The sequence below is a fragment of the Oncorhynchus keta genome, chromosome 28 (genome assembly GCF_023373465.1).
Source record: "Oncorhynchus keta strain PuntledgeMale-10-30-2019 chromosome 28, Oket_V2, whole genome shotgun sequence".
Lineage (NCBI taxonomy): Eukaryota > Metazoa > Chordata > Actinopteri > Salmoniformes > Salmonidae > Oncorhynchus > Oncorhynchus keta.
Window position 1 is genome coordinate 8,421,612 of NC_068448.1, and position 27,439 is coordinate 8,449,050.

Genomic DNA, 27,439 nt, shown 5'->3' on the forward strand with positions numbered 1-27,439 from the left:
TCAGTGCCATTTCCTGATAGTTGCTGGTTGAAAATACATTCTACACAGGACAGGACTTTCTAAAATCATCAGGTTTGCATGGGCAGGACTGTCCCCACTTAGAACAATCCCAGAAAGTCCTATTGCTTGAGAAATATATTTTTGCCCATTTAAATGAAACATCTATTATAGTAAGGTACCTAATTCTTACGCACATATGTTTTGATGAGATAAAAACGGCAGCATTGGGACTTTAAGGTAAACGTTATGAGTAGCAATACATATTTATAAGTAGTTTATAAACTGTTCCGTACGACAGAAGACGTCAACAGGGAAAATACAATGGCAACGTCATGTTCAAACACAATAATTATTCTTTGGTTGTTGCTTCTGGGACAAAAGATATTTGACACTGAGTCACAGAGACAAAAGTCCACCTTTAGCACTTACTGAGAGGATGTGTGCAGCTGAGTCACTGGAAGTTGCTCCACATTTCTCTGCGAAGAACGAGGTTATTACATCAATTTAAAAACAAAGAACAGACACAGTGCTACAATTATTATTATTATTATTTTTAAATCATTGCTACTGGCTAAAAAGGTCATAGCCTACGCATTTGAAAAATGATTTCAACATGAACAGCAAATCATCTATGAAACACTGAAGGTTTGTCTTCTTACTTTTCGTGATGATTTTGTGATGAACCACAACAAGGACTACTGAGCTGATCACAATCACCATAGCGATGCAAAGACCTGCAGCTAGTGGTAAACCAAAGCTCCAGGGAACACTACCAGGTGAATTAGACACACATGACAACATATTAACATAGGCATTAAAACGCTCCCAGAAATATGATCAACTAGGAGGAATAATGAACCAGTGTTTAGGGAGAGATTGCACCTGGGGCTGTCACTGTGGTCCTTGGTGAAAACAGGCCCAGAGGTGTCTGATGAGGAAGAGAAGACGAAGGGGCTGATGGTTGACCTGACCGGAGGTCGAGGGGATACTGGACCGCTACGTCGACCACTATCTAAACAGAGACTGACTTTAATAAGCACTCATTTCAATACAGTTATGTTGTTATTTAAAGAAAGGTGACTTCCTCATCCTGTCTTCAACACTGACTAGTTTACAATATCACAGTTCCTAGAAAACAACAGAATAACTTTCTAACCCCAGATGAAACATCATATAAGATATGGTATGATTTATTTATGATCATTCTTACCAATCTGGAGGTTATAGTCTTTGTAGATATGATTCCATCCAATGGTGACAATAGCACACCTGTAGTCGCCAGTGTCCACTGGCTTTAAATTCCATATCACAACGTCCATTCCACCGTTGTATTCGGTTGTGGATACTCTTCCCTCGTAGAAGTCGTTGACATATCCTCTGGTATTCACAATAACAGAAACTCCCCAAGGATATAGTTTAGAACAGAACTTCTCATAACCGTTGTAGAAAGGAGGAAAGACAAATCTCAGCAACGCTTGTCCATTCACCACCGTCCTCTGCTGTGCTTCCATCTCAGGGACATCTATCAAACAAACATACTAAGAAATTACAAACAAGCAGATCCCCCCACACATGAAAAAATATGAGTTAACTATATCATATTATACAGTACTTACTATAGAAACATAAACAAACTTAACGATCACATTTACATAAGTATTCAGACCCTTTTCTCAGTACTTTGTTGAAACACCTTTGGCAGCAATTACAGCATTGAATCTTCTTGGGTATGACACTACAAGCTTGGTACACCTGTATTTGGAGAGTTTCTCCCATTCTTCTCTGCAGATCCTTTCAAGCTCTGTCAGGTTGGATGGGGAGTGCCGCTGCACAGCTATTTTCATGTTCGATCAGGTTCAGGTCCGGGCTCTGGCTGGGTCACTCGAGGACATTCAGAGACTTGTCCTGAAGCCACTCCTGTTTTGTATTGGCTGTGTATTTAGGGTTGTTGTCCTGCTGGAAGGTGAACCTTCACCCCAGTCTGAAGTCCTGAGCACTATGGAGCAGGTTTCATTCAAGGATCTCTCTGTACATTGCTCCGTTCATCGTTCCCTCTACCCTGACTAGTCTTCCAGTCCCTGCCACTGAAAAACATCCCGACAGCATGATGCTGCCACCATCATGATTCAACATAGTGATGGTATTGTTCTGGTTTCCACCAGAAGTGACGTTTTGCATTCAGGCCAAATAATTTAATCTTGGTTTCATCAGATAAGAGAATCTTGTGTCTCATGGTCTGAGAGTCCTTTAGGTGCCTTGGCAAACTCCAAGCGGGCTGTCATGTGCCTTTTACTGAAGAGTGGCTTCCGTCTGGCCACTCTACCATAAAGGCCACTGTGTTCTTGGGGACCTTCAATGCTGCAGAAATGTTTTGGTACCCTTCCCCTGATCTGTGCCTCAACACAATCCTGTCTCGGAGCTCCACGGACAATTCCTTCGACCTCATGGCATGGTTTTTGCTCTGACATGCACTGTCAACTGTTGGACCTTATATAGACAAGTGTTTACCTTTCCAAATCATGTCCAATCAATAGAATTTACCACAGGTGGACTCCTATCAAGTTGTAGAAACATCTCAAGGATGATCAAGTTGCATAGCAAAGGATCTTAATACTTATGTAGATAAGGTATTTGAATACATTTGATCAAATAAAAAAATATCTAAACTGTTTTTTTTTTTATTCTGTGTAGATTGATGCGGAAAAAACATTTAATACATTTTAGAATACGGCTGTAACGTAACAAAATGTGGAAAAAGTCAAGGGGTCTGAATACTTTCTGAATGCACCCTGCTCTTTCCCCATATCTTATTTTGTGCCACCCATAAGTGAGAGACCTACATAATATATAATAATAATAATATATGCCATTTAGCAGACGCTTTTATCCAAAGCGACTTACAGTCATGTGTGCATACATTCTACGTATGGGTGGTCCCGGGAATCGAACCCACTACCCTGGCGTTACAAGCGCCATGCTCTACCAACTGAGCTACAGAAGGACCACATGCCAAGTATAGAACATATTGTGTTGTCTACAGCTTATTGAAAAGAGAGAAGAATCCACTCAGACCCCAGTCCTACCTACAGGTTATGGAAAATGTGCTCTTTTAAGCCTTGTTTCCATGGGCAGTTTGAAGTTTTTTTTTGCATCTCTCATTCAAATCTGTTATTTTTCCTGCATTGTGAACAGCCAAAAAGCCATTTCAAGCCACCTTCCTACAGTGCCTTCAGAAATGAGTCATAACCCTTGACTTATTCCACATTGTTGTTTAACACCATGAATTCAATTAATTAATATTAAATATATATGTTTCCCTCACTCATCTACACGCAATACCTCATAATAAAAGTGAAAAGCTGTTTTAGATTTTTATGCACATAAAAAAAAATATTGGATTTACATAAGTATTCAGACCTGAGTCAATACATGTTAGAATCACCTTTGGCAGCGATTACAGCCGTGAGTCTTTCTGGTTAAGTCTTTAAGAGCTCTGCACACCTAGAATGTACAATATTTGCCCATTATTTTGTTCAAAATTCTTCAAGCTCTGTCAAATTGGTTGTTAATCATTGGTAGACAACCATTTCAAAGTCTTGCCAGAGATATTCAAGCAGATTTAAATCACAACTGTTTTAGGTTATTATCCTGCTGAAAGGTGCATTGTTCCAATATCTGTTGGAAAGCAGACTGAACCAGGTTTTCCTCTAGGATGTTGCCAGTCCTTGGCTCTACTACGATTATTTTTATCCTAAAAAACTCCCTAGTCCTTGGTGATGACAAGCATACCCATAACATGACGCAGCCAACACCATGGATTTGCCCCAAACATAAAGCTTTGTATTCAGGACAAAGTTGATTTCTTTGCCACATTTGCAGTTTTACTTCAGTGCAAACAGGATGCCTATTTTGGAATATTTGTATTCTGTACAGACTTCCTTCTTATCACTCTGTCATTTAGGTTAATATTGCGGAGTAACTAGAATGTTGTTGATCCATCCTCAGTTTTCTCCTATCACAGCCATTAAACTCTATAAACTGTTTTAAAGTCACCATTGGCCTCATGGTGAAATCCCTGAGCGGTTTACTTCCTCTCCAGTAAACTCAGTTAGGGAGGACACCTGTATCTTTGTAGAGACTGGGTTTATTGATACACCACCTGAAGTGTAATAAATAACTTCACCATGCTCAAAGGGGGTATTCAATGTCTGCTTTTTATTTTTACCCATCTACCAATAGGTGCCCTTCTTTGCGAAAACCTCCCTGGACTTTGTGATTAAATCTGTGTTTGAAATTAAATTAACTGCTCGACTGAGGAACCTTAGAGCTAATTGTATGTGTGGGCTACAGACATGAGGTAGCCATTTAAAAATCCTGTTAAACACTATTATTGCACAGAGTGAGTCCATGCCATTACAGGCGTTGGATACTTATTCACTCAAGACATTTCAGCTTTTCATTTTAAATTCATCTGTAAACATTTAGAAAAAAAAAACACAATTTCACTGACATTATGGGGTAATATGTAGGCCAGTGACACACAATCTCAATTGAGTCCATTTTAAATTCAGTCTGTAACAAAACAAAAATGTGGAAAAGGTCAAGGGGTGTGAATTATTTTTGAATGCGCTGTACCTAACTAGCTAGTTAACTGCTGTGACTAAACAAAAAGGATTTGTTTTGAAAGTTGGATCATCTTTGTCCTTTGAGGCTTTAAAAGTGTTTATACACTATGATTTTGAACATTCAAAGCAACTGTGAAACTTCCTGTCGTTACTATGACAACTAGCGTAGCCGTGTCAGCAAATGACTGCTGTCTGAACACACAGATCTAATTTGGTCATTTGTAACTTGCTGTTCAGACAGTCAGTTGTCCAAAATAGATTTTGAAAACAGAACTGATTAGAGCATTAAGGTCTGAAGTGTGAACAAGGATTTAGTATTTCTCCAGTAGGATTCCTGAAGGAGAAAGCCTCAATGCCAAAGATAATAATATATTTAAACACTACAGTAAATACTACAGTATAGTACAGTCTGCAAAAACACTACAGTATACTAGATTATTTTTTCATATGGGTCTCTCGCAAATTTGATATATATATACATACATATATATTTTTGAATCTTAAATGAGACAAAACTGGATAAAATCTCACCTAATAGAAGAATCAAGAGAAAGAGAATCTTCATCTTCAGTCAAGTACTCACTGAGGCTGTGCAGCTGTCCCCACACATCCTAGTCACCAACCAAAAAAAGGCAACTGGAGTTGACAGGTCTTTTACTGTATTGTTCCGAGACCAGCCTTGTGATTCACTTCCTTCATTTGGGGGTGTCTCTCTAACTTGTAATTTACAAGTTTCAGAACACTTATTATTGGCTTAGAGTAGATTGTTGTACTGTTGTCACGGTACCAGCTCAGGTATCACAGTTTCGAGTAGTATCACAATACCTCTAGAATGTTTTTGTCATAGAAAAAACAAAATTATCTGGTCAAAATGAAAGCATAAGAAAACAAAATCACAATAAGGGAAGTGAAAGATCTGACAGAATGTAGTGGCAGCTAGCCTAGCGATTAGAGCACCGAGCCAGAAACCGAAAGGTCACTGGTTTGAATCTTTGCGTTAACTAGGTGGAAAATCTGTCGATGTGCCCTTGAGCAAGGCACTTAACCCTAATAGCTCCTCTAAATCGCTCTGGATAAGAGCGTCTGCAAAATGATTCTTATGTAAATGTTGTGATTTATTTGGCATCAGCTTTTAGCTTATTCAGCAATTTTTCATTTAAGCAAATCATGGAACAAAATGCTTCATATGCAAAAAGATATGTACAAATGACCAAATGATAAACCACTTCTTTTAAACCACAAATCACAATCAACCCTGTAGTCTGACAGTCCTCCGATCCTCCAGAGGCAGTCTTCACACAGTCCATTTTCATTTCTTCTTTTGTGACATTGTCTTGCAAGTCAAAGCAGGTGTTGAGGAAACCGCAGATCTTAAATAATTACAGAGTACGCCTACGTACCAAAATACAAACCTTTCCCTATTTAGTGCACCAGTTTTGAAGGGCCCTGGTCAAAAGTAGTGCACTATGTAGGAAATAGGGTGGCATTTCAGACACAGTCTAGATCATCCAACCGTGTGTAACTTTGTTCTTTAATGTACATCAACCCCTATTGATTAACTTAGAAGCGACGGGTACAATATTTAGAATTGACAAAAGCTTCTGTTTATAGATCTACTTAACAGTGAGAGTTCATCTATTTAACACTCCCACTATGACTGATAGATCTACCAGCCACTAGAATCCTCTCTAGGGCTGCGTCTTTCATCCCAGGTATCTGAAGCACGGCAGAGCTCCTAGAGAGTAGAGCAGTGTGTTCTGGGTATCTGAAGCACGGCAGAGCTCCTAGTGAGTAGAGCAGTAGGTTCTGGGTATCTGAAGCACGGCAGAGCTCCTAGAGAGAGAGTAGTGGGTTATGGGTATCTGAAGCATGGCAGAGCTCCTAGAGAGTAGAGGAGTGGGTTCTGGGTATCTGAAGCACGGCAGAGCTCCTAGAGAGTAGAGGAGTGGGTTCTGGGTATCTGAAGCATGGCAGAGCTCCTGGAGAGTAGAGGAGTGGGTTCTGGGTATCTGAAGCACGGCAGAGCTTCTAGAGAGTAGAGCAGTGTGTTCTAGGGGATGGACCGAGGCAAGACCCTGCCAAGACCCTGCCAATCTTGATCGCATAATGAGTAGCTGTTTTGGATGATTTTACACGATGATTTTTAGATTCTCTGCAGTCTCGCTCGGGCCGATCCTGTCAAACCATGCTGGAGGTCACTGGTCATCGTGGTTCCACCGTACTAGTCCTGCACTACATACGGACATCAGGCTAGGAGACAAGTCCGCAATCACAGAGAGCCATCCCTCCCGACTTCCATCCGTCCGACAGAGGGTCTTCTACTCATCGGTGAAGGTGATGACATCATACTGGATTCCCTGCTGTTGTAGCTGCTCCAGCTGTTCTTGTGTGGCCTCTGTATAGACCGTCTGGGTCTGTTGTAAGGCTGCATCTGCTACCGCTGGAACAGAGAGGGAGGGAGAGCAGGTAGTGTTAATAAACTGACAAGAGAACAACCACTTCAAGGTTCTCAACCTCCAGTTCTTGAGCCCTTTTGTTCCAGCCGTCCCCTCTAAAACCACTGATTCAAATAATCAACAAATCCTGGTGTTACGTATAGAGAACATGAGGATTTGTATTTAACTAGGCAAGTCAGTTAAGAACTAATTTTTATTTTACAGTGACGGCCTACCCCGGTCAAACATTCCCTTAACCCGGACGAAGCTGTGCCAATTGTGCGCCGCCCTATGGGACTCCCGATCACGGCCGGTTGTGATACAGCAGGGGATCGAACCGGGGTCTATAGTGACGCTTTTAGCACTGAGGTGCAGTGCCTTAGACCGCTGCGCCACTCAGAAGCCCTCGGGATAACATGAACCAGGCAGGTGTTGCCAAAGGGTTGGAAGGACTGAACCAGGTGTTGCTACAGGGTTGGAAGGACTGAACCAGGTGTTGCTACAGGGTTGGAAGGACTGAACCAGGTGTTACTACAGGGTTGGAAGGACTGAACCAGGTGTTACTACAGGGTTGGAAGGACTGAACCAGGTGTTGCTACAGGGTTGGAAGGACTGAACCAGGTGTTTCTACAGGGTTGGAAGGACTGAACCAGGTGTTGCTACAGGGTTGGAAGGACTGAACCAGGTGTTGCTACAGGGTTGGAAGGACTGAACCAGGTTACTACAGGGTTGCTGAACCAGGGTTGGGGTTGGAAGGACTGAACCAGGTGTTGCTACAGGGTTGGAAGGACTGAACCAGGTGTTGCTACAGGGTTGGAAGGACTGAACCAGGTGTTGCTACAGGGTTGGAAGGACTGAACCAGGTGTTGCTACAGGGTTGGAAGGACTGAACCAGGTGTTGCTACAGGGTTGGAAGGACTGAACCAGGTGTTGCTACAGGGTTGGGCCTGAACCAGGTGTTGCTACTTGGAAGGCCTGAACCAGGTGTTGGGTTGGAAGGCCTGAACCAGGGTTGGGGTTGGAAGGACTGAACCAGGTGTTGCTACAGGGTTGGAAGGACTGAACCAGGTGTTGCTACAGGGTTGGAAGGACTGAACCAGGTGTTGCTACAGGGTTGGAAGGACTGAACCAGGTGTTGCTACAGGGTTGGAAGGACTGAACCAGGTGTTGCTACAGGGTTGGAAGGACTGAACCAGGTGTTGCTACAGGGTTGGAAGGACTGAACCAGGTGTTGCTACAGGGTTGGAAGGACTGAACCAGGTGTTGCTACAGGGTTGGAAGGACTGAACCAGGTGTTGCTACAGGGTTGGAAGGACTGAACCAGGTGTTGCTACAGGGTTGGAAGGAAAGCCTGCACATCCCGTAGCTGGCAGGAGTTGAGAACCCTGGTCAAATGTATGAAGCAGACCGCGTGCATGAAGCAGACCGCGTGTATGAAGCAGACCGCGTGTATGAAGCAGACCGCGTGTATGAAGCAGACCGCGTGTATGAAGCAGACCGCGTGTATGAAGCAGACCGCGTGTATGAAGCAGACCGCGTGTATGAAGCAGACCGCGTGCATGAAGCAGACCGCGTGTATGAAGCAGACCGCGTGCATGAAGCAGACCGCGTGTATGAAGCAGACCGCGTGTATGAAGCAGACCGCGTGTATGAAGCAGACCGCGTGTATGAAGCAGACCGCGTGTATGAAGCAGACCGCGTGTATGAAGCAGACCGCGTGTATGAAGCAGACCGCGTGTATGAAGCAGACTGCGTGTTAACATACCAGTAACGGCAGAATGTTCAGCAACCTCCAGGTCCTCAGGACTGACCATCTGTTGTTCTGAACTGATGGGAAGATACTGGATCTGCCCGTCATGACTCAGGGCAATCTGCAAGACAGTTTAACAAACAGTTAACAATCTAACATACGGGTTTCAAACAATAGAGTAAGCAATGCACATACAGTGCATTCAGAAAGTATTCAGACCCCTTGAGTTTTCCACATTATGTTACTTTACAGACTTATTGTAAAGTTCAATCTTGCCTTCATCAGAGGAGAGAATATTGTTTCTCATGGTCTGAGAATCCTTTAGGTGCCTTTTGTAAACTCCAAGGGGGCTGTCATGTGCCTTTTACTGAAGAGTGGCCTCCGCCTGGCCACTTTACCATAAAGGCCTGATTGGTGGAGTGCTGCAGAGATTGTTGTCCTTCTGGAAGGTTCTCCCATCTCCACAGAGGAACTCTAGAGTTCTGTCTGAGTGACCATCAGGTTCTTGGTCACCTCCCTGACCAAGGCCCTTCTCCCCTGATTGCTCAGTTTGGCTGGGCGGCCAAATGTCTTGGTGGTTCCAAACTCCATTTAAGAATGATGGAGGCCACTGTTTTCTTGGGACCTTCAATGCTGCAGAAATGTTTTGTTACCCTTCCCCAGATCTGTGCCTCGACACAATCCTTTCTTTCTCGGAGCTCATGGCTTGGTTTTTACCTTGACATTCAAGGTCAACTGTGGGACCTTATATATATATATATATTTTTTTTACCTTTATTTAACTAAAAACAAATTCTTATTTTCAATGACGGCCTAGGAACAGTGGGTTAACTGGTTGTTCGGGGGCAGAACAACAGATTTGTACCTTGTCAGCTTGGGGGTTTGAACTTGCAACCTTCCGGTTACTAGTCCAACGCTCTAACCACTAGGCTACCCTGCCGCCCCACGTGGTCTGAATACTTTCCGAAGGCACTGTATAGCACCTTTCCATTACATAATTATACTAAAAAATAAATATTTATTCTGGATTGAGTCATTTTGTTTTTGGGGGTCCTCTCTCCCTCACCTGTTGCTCCTGCAGGAAGGCCCCATCATGCTCATACTGGATGATCTGGCCATCTGACATCTGGATGTGGTTCCCGTCTGCTAGCACCACGTACTCCTGAGGTAGGAAGTGTTGGACTCCATCCTGAGAGATGATATACTGGACCTGGGAGGGCGAAGGAGGAGAATTAGACCTGGGAGCGAGAAGGAGGAGAACTATACCTGGGAGGGCGAAGGAGGGGATTTCGACCTGGGAGGGCGAAGGAGGGGATTTCGACCTTGGAGGACGAAGGAGGAGAACTAGACCTGGGAGGGCGAAGGAGGAGAACTAGACCTGGGAGGGCGAAGGAGGAGAACTAGACCTGGGAGGGCGAAGGAGGAGAACTAGACCTGGGAGGGCGAAGGAGGAGAACTAGACCTGGGAGGGCGAAGGAGGAGAACTAGACCTGGGAGGGCGAGGGAAGAGAACTAGACCTGGGAGGGCGAAGGAGGAGAACTAGACCTGGGAGGAATAGAACTAGACCTGGGAGGGCGAAGGAGGAGAACTAGACCTGGGAGGGCGAAGGAGGAGAACTAGACCTGGGAGGGCGAAGGAGGAGAACTAGACCTGGGAGGGCGAAGGAGGAGAACTAGACCTGGGAGGGCGAAGGAGGAGAACTAGACCTGGGAGGGCGAAGGAGGAGAACTAGACCTGGGAGGGCGAAGGAGGAGAACTAGACCTGGGAGGGCGAAGGAGGGGAACTAGACCTGGGAGGGCGAAGGAAGAGAACTAGACCTGGGAGGGCGAAGGAGGAGAACTAGACCTGGGAGGGCGAAGGAGGAGAACTAGACCTGGGAGGGCGAAGGAGGAGAACTAGACCTGGGAGGGCGAAGGAATAGAACTAGACCTGGGAGGGCGAAGGAATAGAACTAGACCTGGGAGGGCGAAGGAGGAGAACTAGACCTGGGAGGGCGAAGGAGGAGAACTAGACCTGGGAGGGCGAAGGAGGAGAACTAGACCTGGGAGGGCGAAGGAATAGAACTAGACCTGGGAGGGCGAAGGAGGAGAACTAGACCTGGGAGGGCGAAGGAGGAGAACTAGACCTGGGAGGGCGAAGGAATAGAACTAGACCTGGGAGGGCGAAGGAGGGGAACTAGACCTGGGAGGGCGAAGGAGGGGAACTAGACCTGGTAGGGCGAAGAAGGAGAACTAGACCTGGGAGGGCGATTGATGAGGAATTATAATGTTTTGGTCCATTTTAGAATAAGGCTGTAAAGTAACAAAATGTGGAAGAAGTCAAGAGGTCTGAATCCTTCCTAAATACACTGTAAGTAGTCATATCTAGCTCCATTTGTAAAGGAATCTACTGTATGTATCTAGCAGAGGAGGCTGGTGGGTAGAAGTATAGGAGGACGGGATCATTGTAGTGGCTGGAATGGAACGGATGGAAAGATATCGAACACATGGAAACCATGTGACCATCCTCCTATATCTCTATCCACTAGCCACCTCTGGTATCTAGATATAGCTCCATCTACAGCAGGGGTATCAAACATCCAGTACGACAGAGGGTCCAATCCGGCCTGCGGTTGGTTTGAGTAAAAAATTATAATAAATAAATACGTTTGTGGTTTTGAACTCAATATTACTTTCAAATTTTACATCAGTCACCTGGTTGTCTCCTGTCATGTACTGTAACGTCTGTCCGTCCACTGTGGTGATCTGCTGAATGTACGTGGCCTCCTCTTGGTCTTCCAGGCCTTGTTCCTGGGACACTATGATGTGGTCCTGACCCAAGGTTTGTTCCTGGGACATGATGATGTGGTCCTGACCCAGGCCTTGTTCCTGGGACATTATGATGTGGTCCTGACCCAAGGTTTGTTCCTGGGACACTATGATGTGGTCCTGACCCAAGGCCTGTTGGAGCTGCTCTGGGCTGATAGTCTGTCCTGCCTGCAGAGCTGCTGGAGACACACAGGGACAAAGACCAGGTCAGACAATGGGCTAATGGCTACCATACAATAACATTAAAATGTGAGCATTGCAAACCACCTTTGAGGGAACTATGTGTATTGTCCTAGGGTGTGTGTACAGTATATCAACTAGAATGTCAAATGGTATGGATGGAGACATATTCAACCAGTGAAATGATCTGTGTATGTGTGCTAGTGTATAGGCTCTTAAGTATGGTTCCCTTACACTGTAGCGTGGCGAGAGCCTCCTCGTCACTGTTAACTATGATGGTCTGCTGGGAGCCTGCACCAGAGCGGCTCTTCTTTGTCGGAGGGTCCTGGCTGTGGAGTCGCTCCATATGGAACTTGAGGTGGCCGTTACGGTTAAACCTGAAAGAATAACATGGATATTCACTAAATCATACCACCATTCTCTACCCTTCTGCTCCAAGTGTGCACTTTTTCACATCCCCTCATGATTAAAAAAAAAAAAAACACATTTAAAAGGAAAGGACTGGTGTAAGAAATATGGGGGAACCTTTCTCTTGCCCAGTGGTTCCCATACCTTTTGGAACTGTGACACAACGGTCATGCCCTCCATTTCATCTGATCCATACTGCAAATCATCACTTTTCAGTACAAACTTAGTTTAAGTAGTGTTGATTTGAACTACTGTTATAGCTCCTTACTCATGATGATTAATTTGTGTGTACCCCTTTAAGAGAGTCCGGCGAATACGCAATATAATAACTTGATGTGCATGGGTCTTTACTTTTCAAAGATTTGGGCTTGAGACGAGCGGCTTTCTGCTTCGTAAAAAGGTCCCACCGTGATGGATACATATATTTGATTAGGCTGGCACAGCTAAACCTAAAATCAGACTTACTAATGGTTCTGACAGACCAAGTACAAATTATACAAAATTACTTGATGATGCGCACCCCTCAAATGATACAAAATGTAACAGCCTCTCACACGTGTGCCTGGCTATTCTAGGAGGGATTTTTCCTTCTAGGGTCACTGGTTCTCCTAAATAAAAAGTTAACCATTTATAAGTGAGTGTTCAGATTAGGGAAAGTGTCAGAGCACACCTCATAGTTCCTCAGGGCACACCTCATAGTTCCTCAGGGCACACCTCATAGTTCCTCAGGGCACACCTCATAGTTCCTCAGGGCACACCTCATAGTTCCTCAGGGCACACCTCATAGTTCCTCAGGGCACACCTCATAGTTCCTCAGGGCACACCTCATAGTTCCTCAGGGCACACCTCATAGTTCCTCAGGGCACACCTCATAGTTCCTCAAGGCACACCTCATAGTTCCTCAAGGCACACCTCATAGTTCCTCAGGGCACACCTCATAGTTCCTCAAGGCACACCTCATAGTTCCTCAAGGCACACCTCATAGTTCCTCAAGGCACACCTCATAGTTCCTCAAGGCACACCTCATAGTTCCTCAAGGCACACCTCATAGTTCCTCAGGGCACACCTCATAGTTCCTCAAGGCACACCTCATAGTTCCTCAGGGCACACCTCATAGTTCCTCAAGGCACCTCAAGGCACACCAGTGTCATCACTGCTTTAGCTTATGTTTACACCAATCAATGCCTTTGTGTAGGGAATTGCTTCAGTGCACTGTATCTATAATCCTTAATAGAACAAGAGAAATCTGCAATCTGTCTTTGGGTACATACCTCTGTCCACAGATCTGGCAGGTGAAGGGCTTCTCGTTGGTATGCGTCATCATGTGTCTCCTCAGATCCTTCTTGTTCTTGGAGGCAAAGCTGCAGCTGGGACACTTGTGAGGTCTCAGGTAGGCATGCATGACCATGTGGGTCTGGGGAAAGGAATGGGACAACCATGTGTTGAAATGCTTTGGAAGTAGTTGTAGACCAGGACAAGGTCAACGCTGCCTTTACAGGCTGTAAACGATACATTCAACCTCTATCTATGTGGTGACTGTCAAAAGACTTCTTTCGCGCCCCGTCTCCTAGCTGCCCCCCCATCTCCTAGCCCCCCCGTACCCAGTCTCCTAGCCGCCCCCCATCTCCTATCCGCTCCCCGTGCCCCATCTCCTAGCCTCCCCTCGTTCCCCATCTCCTAGCCGCCCCGTCTCCTAGCCCCTTCCCCAGTCTCCTAGCCCCTCCTCCGTTCCCCATCTCCTAGACGCTCCGTGCCCCATCTCCTAGACGCCCTCCGTGCCCCATCTCCTAGACGCCCTCCGTGCCCCATCTCCTAGCCGCCCGTGCCCCATCTCCTAGCCGCCTCCGTGCCCCATCTCCTAGCCGCCCTCCGTGCCCCATCTCCTAGCCGCCCTCCGTGCCCCATCTCCTAGACGCCCTCCGTGCCCCATCTCCTAGACGCCCCGTGCCCCATCTCCTAGACGCCCCCGTGCCCCATCTCCTAGACGCCCTCCGTGCCCCATCTCCTAGACGCCCTCCGTGCCCCATCTCCTAGACGCCCTCCGTGCCCCATCTCCTAGCCGCCCCTCCGTGCCCCATCTCCTAGCCTCCTCCGTGCCCCATCTCCTAGCCTCCCCTCCGTGCCCCATCTCCTAGCCGCCCTCCGTGCCCCATCTCCTAGCCTCCCCCTCCGTGCCCCATCTCCTAGACGCCCGTGCCCCATCTCCTAGACGCCCCCCCGTGCCCCATCTCCTAGACGCCCTCCGTGCCCCATCTCCTAGCCGCCCTCCGTGCCCCATCTCCTAGCCGCCCTCCGTGCCCCATCTCCTAGACGCCCTCCGTGCCCCATCTCCTAGCCGCCCTCCGTGCCCCATCTCCTAGACGCCCTCCGTGCCCCATCTCCTAGCCGCCCTCCGTGCCCCATCTCCTAGCCTCCCCCTCCGTGCCCCATCTCCTAGACGCCCGTGCCCCATCTCCTAGCCTCCCCTCCGTGCCCCATCTCCTAGACGCCCTCCGTGCCCCATCTCCTAGACGCTCCGTTCCCCATCTCCTAGCCGCCCTCCGTGCCCCATCTCCTAGCCGCCCCTCCGTGCCCCATCTCCTAGCCGCCCTCCGTGCCCCATCTCCTAGCCTCCTCCGTGCCCCATCTCCTAGACGCCCTCCGTGCCCCATCTCCTAGCCTCCCCTCCGTGCCCCATCTCCTAGACGCCCTCCGTGCCCCATCTCCTAGCCGCCCTCCGTGCCCCATCTCCTAGACGCCCTCCGTGCCCCATCTCCTAGACGCCCTCCGTGCCCCATCTCCCTAGCCGCCTCCGTGCCCCATCTCCTAGCCGCCCTCCGTTCCCCATCTCCTAGCCGCCCTCCGTGCCCCATCTCCTAGCCGCCCTCCGTGCCCCATCTCCTAGCCGCCCTCCGTGCCCCATCTCCTAGCCGCCCTCCGTGCCCCATCTCCTAGCCGCCCTCCGTGCCCCATCTCCTAGCCGCCCTCCGTGCCCCATCTCCTAGCCGCCCTCCGTGCCCCATCTCCTAGCCGCCCTCCGCGCCCCATCTCCCAGCCGCCCTCCGTGCCCCATCTCCTAGCCTCCCCTCCGTGCCCCATCTCCTAGACGCCCTCCGTGCCCCATCTCCTAGCCTCCCCTCCGTGCCCCATCTCCTAGCCGCCCTCCGTGCCCCATCTCCTAGACGCCCTCCGTGCCCCATCTCCTAGACGCCCTCCGTGCCCCGTCTCCTAGACGCCCTCCGTGCCCGTCTCCTAGCCGCCCTCCGTGCCCCGTCTCCTAGCCGCCCTCCGTGCCCCGTCTCCTAGCCGCCTCCGTTCCCATCTCCTAGCCGCCCTCCGTGCCCTATCTCCTAGCCGCCCTCCGTGCCCCATCTCCTAGCCGCCCTCCGTTCCCCGTCTCCTAGCCGCCCTCCGTGCCCCGTCTCCTAGCCGCCCTCCGTGCCCCGCCTCCTAGCCGCCCTCCGTTCCCCGTCTCCTAGCCGCCCTCCGTGCCCTGTCTCCTAGCCGCCCTCCGTGCCCCGTCTCCTAGCCGCCCTCCGTGCCCCCGTCTCCTAGCCGCCCTCCGTGCCCCGTCCTCCTAGCCGCCCTCCGTGCCCCGTCTCCTAGCCGCCCTCCGTGCCCCGTCTCCTAGCCGCCCTCCGTGCCCCGTCTCCTAGCGCCCTCCGTTCCCCGTCTCCTAGCCGCCCTCCGTTCCCCGTCTCCTAGCCGCCCTCCGTGCCCCGTCTCCTAGACGCCCTCCGTGCCCCGTCTCCTAGACGCCCTCCGTGCCCCGTCTCCTAGCCGCCCTCCGTGCCCCGTCTCCTAGCCGCCCTCCGTGCCCCGTCTCCTAGCCGCCCTCCGTGCCCCGTCTCCTAGCCGCCCTCCGTGCCCCATCTCCTAGACGCCCTCCGTGCCCCATCTCCTAGACGCCCTCCGTGCCCCATCTCCTAGCCGCCCTCCGTGCCCCATCTCCTAGACGCCCTCCGTGCCCCATCTCCTAGCCGCCCTCCGTGCCCCATCTCCTAGCCGCCCTCCGTGCCCCATCTCCTAGACGCCCTCCGTGCCCCGTCTCCTAGCCGCCCTCCGTGCCCCATCTCCTAGACGCCTCCGTGCCCCATCTCCTAGCCGCCCTCCGTGCCCCATCTCCTAGCCTCCCCCTCCGTGCCCCCATCTCCTAGACGCCCTCCGTGCCCCATCTCCTAGCCTCCCCTCCGTGCCCCATCTCCTAGACGCCCTCCGTGCCCCATCTCCTAGACGCCCTCCGTTCCCCATCTCCTAGCCGCCCTCCGTGCCCCATCTCCTAGCCGCTCCGTGCCCCATCTCCCTAGCCGCCCTCCGTGCCCCATCTCCTAGCCTCCCCTCCGTGCCCCATCTCCTAGACGCCCTCCGTGCCCCATCTCCTAGCCTCCCCTCCGTGCCCCATCTCCTAGACGCCCTCCGTGCCCCATCTCCTAGCCGCCCTCCGTGCCCCATCTCCTAGCCGCCCTCCGTGCCCCATCTCCTAGCCGCCCTCCGTTCCCCATCTCCTAGCCGCCCTCCGTGCCCCATCTCCTAGCCGCCCTCCGTGCCCCATCTCCTAGCCGCCCTCCGTGCCCCGTCTCCTAGCCGCCCTCCGTGCCCCGTCTCCCTAGACGCCCTCCGTGCCCCGTCTCCTAGACGCCCTCCGTGCCCCGTCTCCTAGCCGCCCTCCGTGCCCCGTCTCCTAGCCGCCCTCCGTTCCCCATCTCCTAGCCGCCCTCCGTTCCCCATCTCCTAGCCGCCCTCCGTTCCCCATCTCCTAGCCGCCCTCCGTGCCCCGTCTCCTAGACGCCCTCCGTGCCCCGTCTCCTAGCCGCCCTCCGTGCCCCATCTCCTAGCCGCCCTCCGTGCCCCATCTCCTAGCCGCCCTCCGTGCCCCATCTCCTAGCCGCCCTCCGTGCCCCATCTCCTAGCCGCCCTCCGTGCCCCATCTCCTAGCCGCCCTCCGTGCCCCATCTCCTAGCCGCCCTCCGTGCCCCATCTCCTAGCCGCCCTCCGTGCCCCATCTCCTAGCCGCCCTCCGTGCCCCATCTCCTAGCCGCCCTCCGTGCCCCATCTCCTAGACGCCCTCCGTGCCCCATCTCCTAGCCGCCCTCCGTGCCCCATCTCCTAGACGCCCTCCGTGCCCCATCTCCTAGCCGCCCTCCGTGCCCCATCTCCTAGCCGCCCTCCGTGCCCCATCTCCTAGACGCCCTCCGTGCCCCATCTCCTAGACGCCCTCCGTGCCCCATCTCCTAGACGCCCTCCGTGCCCCGTCTCAGGGCGTCCCGTCTCTAGACGCCCTCCGTGCCCCGTCTCCTAGACGCCCTCCGTGCCCCGTCTCCTAGACGCCCTCCGTGCCCCCGTCTCCTAGACGCCCTCCGTGCCCCGTCTCCTAGCCGCCCTCCGTGCCCCATCTCCTAGCCGCCCTCCGTGCCCCATCTCCCTAGCCGCCCTCCGTGCCCCATCTCCTAGCCGCCCTCCGTTCCCCATCTCCTAGCCTCCCCTCCGTGCCCCATCTCCTAGCCGCCCTCCGTTCCCCATCTCCTAGCCTCCCCTCCGTGCCCCATCTCCTAGCCTCCCCCTCCGTGCCCCATCTCCTAGACGCCCTCCGTTCCCCATCTCCTAGCCTCCCCCTCCGTGCCCCGTCTCCTAGACGCCCTCCGTTCCCCATCTCCTAGCCTCCCCTCCGTGCCCCATCTCCTAGCCGCCCTCCGTTCCCCATCTCCTAGCCTCCCCTCCGTGCCCCATCTCCTAGCCTCCCCCTCCGTGCCCCGTCTCCTAGACGCCCTCCGTTCCCCATCTCCTAGCCTCCCCTCCGTGCCCCATCTCCCCTAGCCGCCCTCCGTTCCCCATCTCCTAGCCTCCCCCTCCGTGCCCCATCTCCTAGCCGCCCTCCGTTCCCCATCTCCTAGCCTCCCCTCCGTGCCCCATCTCCTAGCCTCCCCTCCGTGCCCCGTCTCCTAGACGCCCTCCGTTCCCCATCTCCTAGCCTCCCCTCCGTGCCCCGTCTCCTAGACGCCCTCCGTTCCCCATCTCCTAGCCTCCCCTCCGTGCCCCGTCTCCTAGACGCCCTCCGTTCCCCATCTCCTAGCCTCCCCCTCCGTGCCCCATCTCCTAGCCGCCCTCCGTTCCCCATCTCCTAGCCTCCCCCTCCGTGCCCCATCTCCTAGCCTCCCCTCCGTGCCCCGTCTCCTAGACGCCCTCCGTTCCCCATCTCCTAGCCTCCCCTCCGTGCCCCATCTCCTAGCCTCCCCTCCGTTCCCCATCTCCTAGCCTCCCCTCCGTGCCCCATCTCCTAGCCTCCCCTCCGTGCCCCATCTCCTAGCCTCCCCTCCGTGCCCCGTCTCCTAGCCTCCCCCTCCGTGCCCCGTCTCCTAGCCTCCCCTCCGTGCCCCGTCTCCTAGCCTCCCCTCCGTGCCCCGTCTCCTAGCCTCCCCTCCGTGCCCCATCTCCTAGCCTCCCCTCCGTGCCCCATCTCCTAGCCTCCCCCTCCGTGCCCCGTCTCCTAGCCGCCCTCCGTGCCCCGTCTCCTAGCCGCCCTCCGTGCCCCGTCTCCTAGCCGCCCTCCGTGCCCCGTCTCCTAGCCGCCCTCCGTGCCCCATCTCCTAGCCTCCCCCTCCGTGCCCCATCTCCTAGCCTCCCCCTCCGTGCCCCATCTCCTAGCCTCCCCTCCGTGCCCCATCTCCTAGACGCCCTGCTCCGTGCCCCATCTCCTAGCCTCCCCCTCCGTGCCCCGTCTCCTAGCCTCCCCTCCGTGCCCCGTCTCCTAGCCTCCCCTCCGTGCCCCATCTCCTAGCCGCCCTCCGTGCCCCATCTCCTAGACGCCCTCCGTGCCCCATCTCCTAGCCGCCCTCCGTGCCCCATCTCCTAGACGCCCTCCGTTCCCCGTCTCCTAGCCTTGTTTTGAAAAGGCATTGGAGGAGAACGTTTCATCCCCTCAGACCTTCTCTTCAAGGAGGCAAGGATGAGAGAAATCAAGAAAAACCCTTTTGAGATTCACCATGTATTTCACCATGTAATTCACCATGTAATTCACCATGTATTTCACCATGTAATTCACCATGTATTTCACCATGTATTTCACCATGTATTTCACCATGTAATTAAAATGTCTCAAAGCTGATCAAAGATCGTTTACCCCCCCCCCCACCTTGACAACTGGCCAGGAGGAGGCAGTGAAGTCACAGTCAGGACACTTAAATGTGGAGGGGTCGATATGGGCCCTCTTGTGGTTCTCCATGTCACTGCGGCCGTGGAACGACTCCATGCAGATACGACAGGAGAACCTCTTAGGGTTGAGCTGGTTCTGCTGGGGAGAACCCACCATGGAGGGAGAACCCGGGGCCTCACTGCTCAGCTGGAGAGAGAGTGAGAGAAAGAAAGAGAGCGTGAGGATGAGACTTATCAGAACGCAGACTTCTGTGGACTTGGTTCTGATATCCTCCCTCTGTCTAGATGCCCCAGGGTGAGACGACTTTCTGCAGCCGAGGCATAAACTACATGACTTCTAAAATCTTAACAACTTGGACCTGCTCACATTTCCTTGATCCCAGATCTTTCCTTCCGTCCATCCTAAACCCCAGGACGTGGTGTGCTCACTTTACACCATGACTCCCTAGTTGATTCTGCCCTGAGTTTCTCAGGTGTCGTAAGGGAGAAAAAAAATCCACGTAAATTCCCGCGCTGCTGCATTATTATCATACATTTTTTTTTTTTTTTTTAAACATTTCTAAAATTATGGACCAGCCAATGGTTGGGCAGACGTGGACAATATGGACGTTCGATTCTACAGAGTGAATTAGAGGTCATATAAAATATTGAATAATATTAATATTGAAAAGCCAGCAGTGTTCTCTCCACAGCTCCACCAGTCTGTCTCCCATCACTTCAGTCCACACGGTGCCTTGCTGCTGCTAGTTGATGATGACTTCCTCTTCACCGTCGTCGTTTTGGTCTCACATGCTGAGTGCTCATTGGCTATTGGCAGTAGTCCTTTGCCCAATTGCGCGTCGTAGCGCTGTTCAGACTGCAAAATCGCACCACCAACATTTCTGACATGTCCGAAAATGTACTAAAAATCGGGACATCTGACAGAAGTCTGGAACGGCCATCATCGACGCGTACCTGACCCGCTCATACTACACGAGACCCGACGTACTGATCCTAGCCCAAGTTCACAGGATTTCTCCCCAATCATGAAAATGAGTCTGGAACGGCAAAAATCGTCTAGTACAACCTTCCTAAAATGTTCCACTGATGACCTCTCAGCCATCTTCTGTTCAACCGAACAGAACCAAAAAGCCACAATCCTGACCACATGGTTTGGTATAAAGCTGAGGGACGGGACTGGATAAATGTAACCACTCATAGACAGAGCTATGGATGCGGTGGTTCGCTTCAGGCTTACCTCGACCTGCTGCAGCACCCCGTCCCCTAGCCCGGAGGTCAGGTAGTACTTTTCTCCATTCTCTCTGACTATTTCTGTTCCCTCCTCCTCTTCTTCCATGGGCTGAGGACTGCACTCGCCACTGCTGAAAACACAACACACACACACACACATAGGAACGCAGTGAAAACAAGGGAGTGCTTCCTGAACTTCCTGAACTTGTCCAATGAGAGCAGAGGATTTTTTCTCTCTCACATTGCTCTACTAAACACGACCCTGGTGAGACCATGGTGTTGTACCTGTACCCAGGTCCGGTGCTGTGGATCTCCTCTGTAGCTTGTTCCACCTGTTCCAACACACTGAAGCCTTCTGCCCCATCATAGGCCTGGATGGCCACCTGGGTGATCTCTCCATTCTCATTGGTCCCTGCCTCATAACCCTCCTGCACATCCTGGACCTAATGGATCATTGTTTGGGTGATTAACATTTTGATTGTGTGAAAAACAAAGATGAACACCAACAAACAGAACAGACAACACAGTCGACAGCACACAACGTCATCTAGAAGTAAAAAGGCCCATGATAAATCAAAGGCCCATGATAAATCAAAGGCCCATGATAAATCAAAACGCCCATGATAAATCAAAACGCCCATGATAAATCAAAGGCCCATGATAAATCAAAGGCCCATGATAAATCAAAGGCCCATGATAAATCAAAGGCCCATGATAAATCAAAGGCCCATAATAAATCAAAGGCCCATGATAAATCAAACGCCCATGATAAATCAAAGGCCCATGATAAATCAAACGCCCATGATAAATCAAAGGCCCATGATAAATCAAACTCTAAAAAGAAACTGCAGCAAATATACAATAATTACAATATACTATAATAACAGTATACAACAATATACCATAATAGTATACAACAATATATCACAATAATATATCATAATAATTGTATATCATAATAATAAATCATAATATAATTTATTATATCATAATAATAGTATATAATAATATATAAAATAATAGTATATAATAAATAATAATAATAGTATATAATAATATATAATAATAATAGTATACTATAATAATACATCATAATAATAGTATATAATAATATATAAAATAATAGTATATAATAATATATCATAATAATAGTATATAATAAATAATAATATAGTATATAATAATAATAGTATATAATAATATATAATAATAATAGTATATAATAATATATCAATAATAGTATACAATAATATATCATAATAATAGTATACAATAACATATTATAATAATAATATATAATAATATATCATAATAGTATACAATAATATATCATAATAGTATACTATAATAAGTATATGATAATATATAATAATAATAGTATATAATAATATATCAATAATAGATCATAATAATAGTATACAATAACATATAATAATAATATATAATAATATATCATAATAGTATACAATAATATATCATAATAGCATACTATAATAAGTATATAATAATATATTATAATAGTATATAGTATAGTATAGTATATATAATAGTATATAATATACAATAATAATAGTATACTATAATAATAGTATATAATAATGTATTATAATAGTATACTATAATAAGTATATAATAATATATTATAATAATAATATACAATAATATATCATAATAGTATACTATAATAAGTATATAATAATATATTATAATAGTATATAATATACAATAATATATCATAATAATAGTATACTATAATAATAGCATAATACTAGTATATAATAATATATGTCATAAATGTACCTCCTGCACCAGGGTCTCGCCGGTCTCAGACACGTGAAAGGTCACTACTTTTTGCCCTCCCCCTGTCGCCGAGGTAACGCCCGTCCAGGAGCCTGCTTCTAGAACATTGGAGTCAGACGACTTCAACACCTGTACCTGAGGTGACAGACAGAAAGGCTGCTCATAGACAGAAACTAGATGCATTCCTATTCACGCAGACCATAGCATGTCTACTGCTCCTTAGGTGGATAGGTCAACTAACCATGGATCGATCAACTAACCATGGATCGATCAACTAACCATGGATCGATCAACTAACCATGGATCGATCAACTAACCATGGATCGATCAACTAACCATGGATAGATCAACTAACCATGGATCGATCAACTAACCATGGATCGATCAACTAACCATGGATAGATCAACTAACCATGGATCGATCAACTAACCATGGATCGATCAACTAACCATGGATCGATCAACTAACCATGGATCGATCAACTAACCATGGATCGATCAACTAACCATGGATCGATCAACTAACCATGGATCGATCAACTAACCATGGATCGATCAACTAACCATGGATCGATCAACTAACCATGGATCGATCAACTAACCATGGATCGATCAACTAACCATGGATCGATCAACTAACCATGGATCGATCAACTAACCATGGATCGATCAACTAACCATGGATAGATCAACTAACCATGGATCGATCAACTAACCATGGATCGATCAACTAACCATGGATAGATCAACTAACCATGGATCGATCAACTAACCATGGATCGATCAACTAACCATGGATCGATCAACTAACCATGGATTGTCAGATAGAGGGCAGGATAGAACCTTGTCAGGATGTAAAAACCAAAGCTTTGGGCAGTACCTGCAGTGAGTTTCCCACCAACTCTCTGGCGTTGCTCATATTCAACAGCAGATCCAGAGCATTCTGGGCTGACAGGTCTGAGTTTCCGGCTGTGGAGATGGAGAGAGAGTCTCAGACATGGTTCAGTCATGCCTTGCACTCAATATAATATACAGTACATGCAAATGTTGTTAGTGTGTTTGGAGGAGATCAACTGACCCATTTCTGTTGAGACAATACATTTATATTGAGCCATAAAAAGGTATTTTTCCCTCGATGTCATTTGTGTCTGTCCTTTTGTATGGCAGGAATCACTGACCCTGTTCGTAGATGATGGTGGTGTTTCCCATTGCATCTTGGGAGACTGAGGCGTTCTGCATTGTCTGCATGGCTTGTAGTGTATCAGGATCCACCGCCAGCTAACACAGGGGAAAAAAACTGAGTCACAGGCCTGCAGCTTTTCTATTCAGAACCTGCAGCTTTTCAAATTCCAAAGCATAGAAATGCAAGAGAAGCTCACCAAGCCTGTTTACAGATCAGTTTGTGATCTCTTCCAACTGCTACGGTCATTCTCATAGAACATATCTGTCATGCCAGAGATCATAGGAGTTGGCTAATCAACCCTAACAGATCTGGGATCAGGCTATGCATCTAATCAACCCTAACAGATCTGGGATCAGGCTATGCATCTAATCAACCCTAACAGATCTGGGACCAGGCTATGCATCTAATCAACCCTAACAGATCTGGGACCAGGCTCTGCCTGTAATCAACCCTAACAGATCTGGGACCAGGCTCTGCATCTAATCAACCCTAACAGATCTGGGACCAGGCTATGCATCTAATCAACCCCTAACAGATCTGGGACCAGGCTATGCATCTAATCAACCCTAACAGATCTGGGACCAGGCTATGCATCTAATCAACCCTAACAGATCTGGGACCAGGCTATGCATCTAATCAACCCTAACAGATCTGGGACCAGGCTATGCATCTAATCAACCCTAACAGATCTGGGACCAGGCTATGCATCTAATCAACCCTAACAGATCTGGGACCAGGCTCTGCCTGTAATCAACCCTAACAGATCTGGGACCAGGCTATGCATCTAATCAACCCTAACAGATCTGGGACCAGGCTATGCATCTAATCAACCCTAACAGATCTGGGACCAGGCTATGCATCTAATCAACCCTAACAGATCTGGGACCAGGCTCTGCCTGTAATCAACCCTAACAGATCTGGGACCAGGCTATGCATCTAATCAACCCTAACAGATCTGGGACCAGGCTCTGCCTGTAATCAACCCTAACAGATCTGGGACCAGGCTCTGCCTGTAATCAACCCTAACAGATCTGGGACCAGGCTCTGCCTGTAATCAACCCTAACAGATCTGGGACCAGGCTATGCATCTAATCAACCCTAACAGATCTGGGACCAGGCTATGCATCTAATCAACCCTAACAGATCTGGGACCAGGCTATGCATCTAATCAACCCTAACAGATCTGGGACCAGGCTATGCCTGTAATCAACCCTAACAGATCTGGGACCAGGCTATGCATCTAATCAACCCTAACAGATCTGGGACCAGGCTATGCATCTAATCAACCCTAACAGATCTGGGACCAGGCTATGCCTGTAATCAACCCTAACAGACCTGGGACCAGGCTATGCATCTAATCAACCCTAACAGATCTGGGACCAGGCTATGCCTGTAATCAACCCTAACAGACCTGGGACCAGGCTATGCATCTAATCAACCCTAAACAGATCTGGGACCAGGCTATGCCTGTAATCAACCCTAACAAATCTGGGACCAGGCTATGTATCTAATCAACCCTAACAGATCTGGGACCAGGCTCTCCAGACGTACTATAGTGTTCTGTAGGCCCGGTGTGTCGTCATGTTGCTGTTTGAGTTCCTCTATCTGTTGCTGGGTGAAGAAGGGTCTCCTCCTCCGCCTGACGGGCTCCTCAGGGTGCGTAGCGCTCCACTCCTCAAACGCCTCCGGGTGGCGACACTGGACGTGCAGACGCAGGTTCTTACGGTGCTTCGTCATGAAGTGGCACATCTCACAGGAGAACGGTTTCTCTCCTGGGAGGAAGAAATGTTTTACACACAGAAACACGCATTAGCCACTGAGAGGCACAGGGTCAGTCTCAGTGCAGCGCCCCCTGGATGGAGAGCAATTAAGGGGTTGAGTGCCATAATCAAGGGTACAATGACAGGAGATCAGAGACCAGCAGTTCAGTTCCCACTGTACACTAGGCCTGTGGTTTGAACCAGCAACCTTTTGGCTACTGCTCCGTCTCGCTAGCCTCTCGGCTAGCTACTGTGCCAACTGTCATCAAATCATTGGTGACTCACCTGTGTGTTTGATGGCCAGGTGTGAGACAAGGAAGTCCTCTTTAGAGGTGGAGTATTTACAGTAGTCACATTTAAAGGGCCGGTCGTTGGTGTGGGACAGCTGGTGGTTGAGCAAGAGCTTCTTGTTGTCACAGTCATAGTCACAGAACTCACACTTGAACCTGGAATAGAAACATGCATTAGATCCCAGGTCTTGAATCCAAACATGTTGACTGTGTCGTGTATTGTAGGAGAAAAAGGTTTTGAAACAGGGTGAATTCGAAGTAGATTTTTCTTTCACGGTGCAAATTGTTTTTGCTCCAGTGTGTACTGAACACCACCATGGCCTCACAGGACTGACTAGGTTTATGTTCCGCTAAGGGGCTACGTTCCGCTAAGGGGCTACGTTCCGCTAAGGGGCTATCGCTAAGGGGCTACGTTCGGCAAAGGGGCTACGTTCCGCTAAGGGGCTATCGCTAAGGGGCTACATTCCGCTAAGGGGCTACGTTCCGCTAAGGGGCTACGTTCCGCTAAGGGGCTACGCTCCGCTAAGGGGCTACGTTCCGCTAAGGGGCTACGTTCCGCTAAGGGGCTACGTTCCGCTAAGGGGCTACGTTCCGCTAAGGGGCTACCGCTAAGGGGCTACGTTCGGCAAAGGGGCTACGTTCCGCTAAGGGGCTATCGCTAAGGGGCTACGTTCCGCTAAGGGGCTACGTTCCGCTAAGGGGCTACGTTCCGCTAAGGGGCTACGCTCCGCTAAGGGGCTACGCTCCGCTAAGGGGCTACGTTCCGCTAAGGGGCTACGTTCCGCTAAGGGGCTACGTTCCGCTAAGGGGCTACGTTCCGCTAAGGGGCTACGTTCCGCTAAGAGGCATGATGAAAATGGCACTACATCCTGTACTGACCTGCTGTTGTCAACACTCTGGATGTGTGTGAGGAGATGCATCTTGAACGTATATCTCTTCTTGAAGGACTTCCCACACTGAAGTCAAAGCACATACAGAGATTTATAAAGATTTTAAATGAAAACCTGAGATTGTAACTAGAAAAACATGATTGATTTGAGTGTATTATTGGAAAGATTAATGGTGACAGCGATTAACCATTCCAATAATACACAGGTCTCCTCATTCACATTTAAAAACAAAGTTGATAATTAAGATGAATTCGTTGAATTTACTTTCTTGTACATGCGTGTGTGTGAGCGCGCGTATGTGTGTCTCAGTGCTGTTACCTTGTCACACATGTGTGGTTTCTCGGTACTGTGTGTCTTCATGTGCTGAGTGAGTCTCTTCTGCATGGGGTAGACTCTGTGGCACACTGGACACGGGAACGACAACACCTTAGATACCTGCTGAGAGTCAGACAGACCACACTGGACACGGGAACGACAACACCTTAGATACCAGCTGAGAGTCAGACGGACCACACTGGACACGGGAACGACAACACCTTAGAGCCTTCTGTAGCACAGTTGGTAGAGCATGGCGCTTGTAACGCCAGGGTAGTGGGTTCGATTCCCGGGACCACCCATACGTAGAATGTATGCACACATGACTGTAAGTCGCTTTGGATAAAAGCGTCTGCTAAATGGCATATATTATTATTATTATTATTATATTAAGACAGACTGTTCCTCATCATGATGTAGTCCTATAACCTAGCTCACTACGGTGAGACAGACTGTTCCTCATCATGATGTAGTCCTATAACCTAGCTCACTACGGTGAGACAGACTGTTCCTCATCATGATGTAGTCCTATAACCTAGCTCACTGAGACAGACTTCCTCATCATGATGTAGTCCTATAACCTAGCTCACTACGGTAAGACAGACTGTTCCTCATCATGATGTAGTCCTATAACCT

The 27,439-nt window shown here is 49.3% G+C and overlaps 1 protein-coding gene and 1 long non-coding RNA gene across 11 annotated transcripts in view; one reads left to right on the forward strand and one right to left on the reverse strand.

Moving 5' to 3' along the window:
* LOC118360464 (zinc finger protein 335) overlaps positions 1 to 27,439 on the reverse strand; it is a 46,319-nt gene that overhangs the window by 1,467 nt on the left and 17,413 nt on the right. For 2 of the 7 annotated variants that reach the window (XM_052484715.1, XM_052484714.1), the window contains exons 15-34: positions 26,807 to 26,947; positions 26,478 to 26,554; positions 25,594 to 25,754; positions 25,100 to 25,320; positions 23,544 to 23,643; positions 23,246 to 23,334; positions 22,366 to 22,500; positions 20,851 to 21,008; positions 20,573 to 20,696; positions 19,316 to 19,522; positions 13,479 to 13,621; positions 12,034 to 12,176; positions 11,506 to 11,798; positions 9,877 to 10,020; positions 8,826 to 8,931; positions 5,157 to 7,065; positions 1,211 to 1,522; positions 883 to 1,012; positions 660 to 769; positions 430 to 476 (exon numbers count right to left, since the gene is read on the reverse strand). In XM_052484715.1, the coding sequence (XP_052340675.1) occupies positions 6,944 to 7,065; positions 8,826 to 8,931; positions 9,877 to 10,020; positions 11,506 to 11,798; positions 12,034 to 12,176; positions 13,479 to 13,621; positions 19,316 to 19,522; positions 20,573 to 20,696; positions 20,851 to 21,008; positions 22,366 to 22,500; positions 23,246 to 23,334; positions 23,544 to 23,643; positions 25,100 to 25,320; positions 25,594 to 25,754; positions 26,478 to 26,554; positions 26,807 to 26,947 (2,364 nt within the window). In that variant the 3' untranslated portion in view covers positions 430 to 476; positions 660 to 769; positions 883 to 1,012; positions 1,211 to 1,522; positions 5,157 to 6,943. Of the gene's footprint in view, positions 1 to 429; positions 477 to 659; positions 770 to 882; positions 1,013 to 1,210; positions 1,523 to 1,693; positions 7,066 to 8,825; positions 8,932 to 9,876; positions 10,021 to 11,505; positions 11,799 to 12,033; positions 12,177 to 13,478; positions 13,622 to 19,315; positions 19,523 to 20,572; positions 20,697 to 20,850; positions 21,009 to 22,365; positions 22,501 to 23,245; positions 23,335 to 23,543; positions 23,644 to 25,099; positions 25,321 to 25,593; positions 25,755 to 26,477; positions 26,555 to 26,806; positions 26,948 to 27,439 lie in introns of all 7 variants that reach the window. The other 5 variants (XM_052484718.1, XM_052484717.1, XM_052484716.1 and 2 more) reach the window with 5 other exon arrangements.
* On the forward strand, positions 7,503 to 8,676 carry LOC127913160 (uncharacterized). Of its 4 annotated transcripts, XR_008084936.1 has the most exons (4): positions 7,505 to 7,585; positions 7,714 to 7,777; positions 7,828 to 7,987; positions 8,097 to 8,676. It is a non-coding gene; the product is annotated as an uncharacterized LOC127913160 (long non-coding RNA). The 4 variants fall into 4 exon arrangements; XR_008084937.1 differs by lacking the exon at positions 7,714 to 7,777 and having other exon boundaries at positions 7,503 to 7,585; XR_008084935.1 differs by lacking the exon at positions 7,505 to 7,585 and having other exon boundaries at positions 7,695 to 7,777.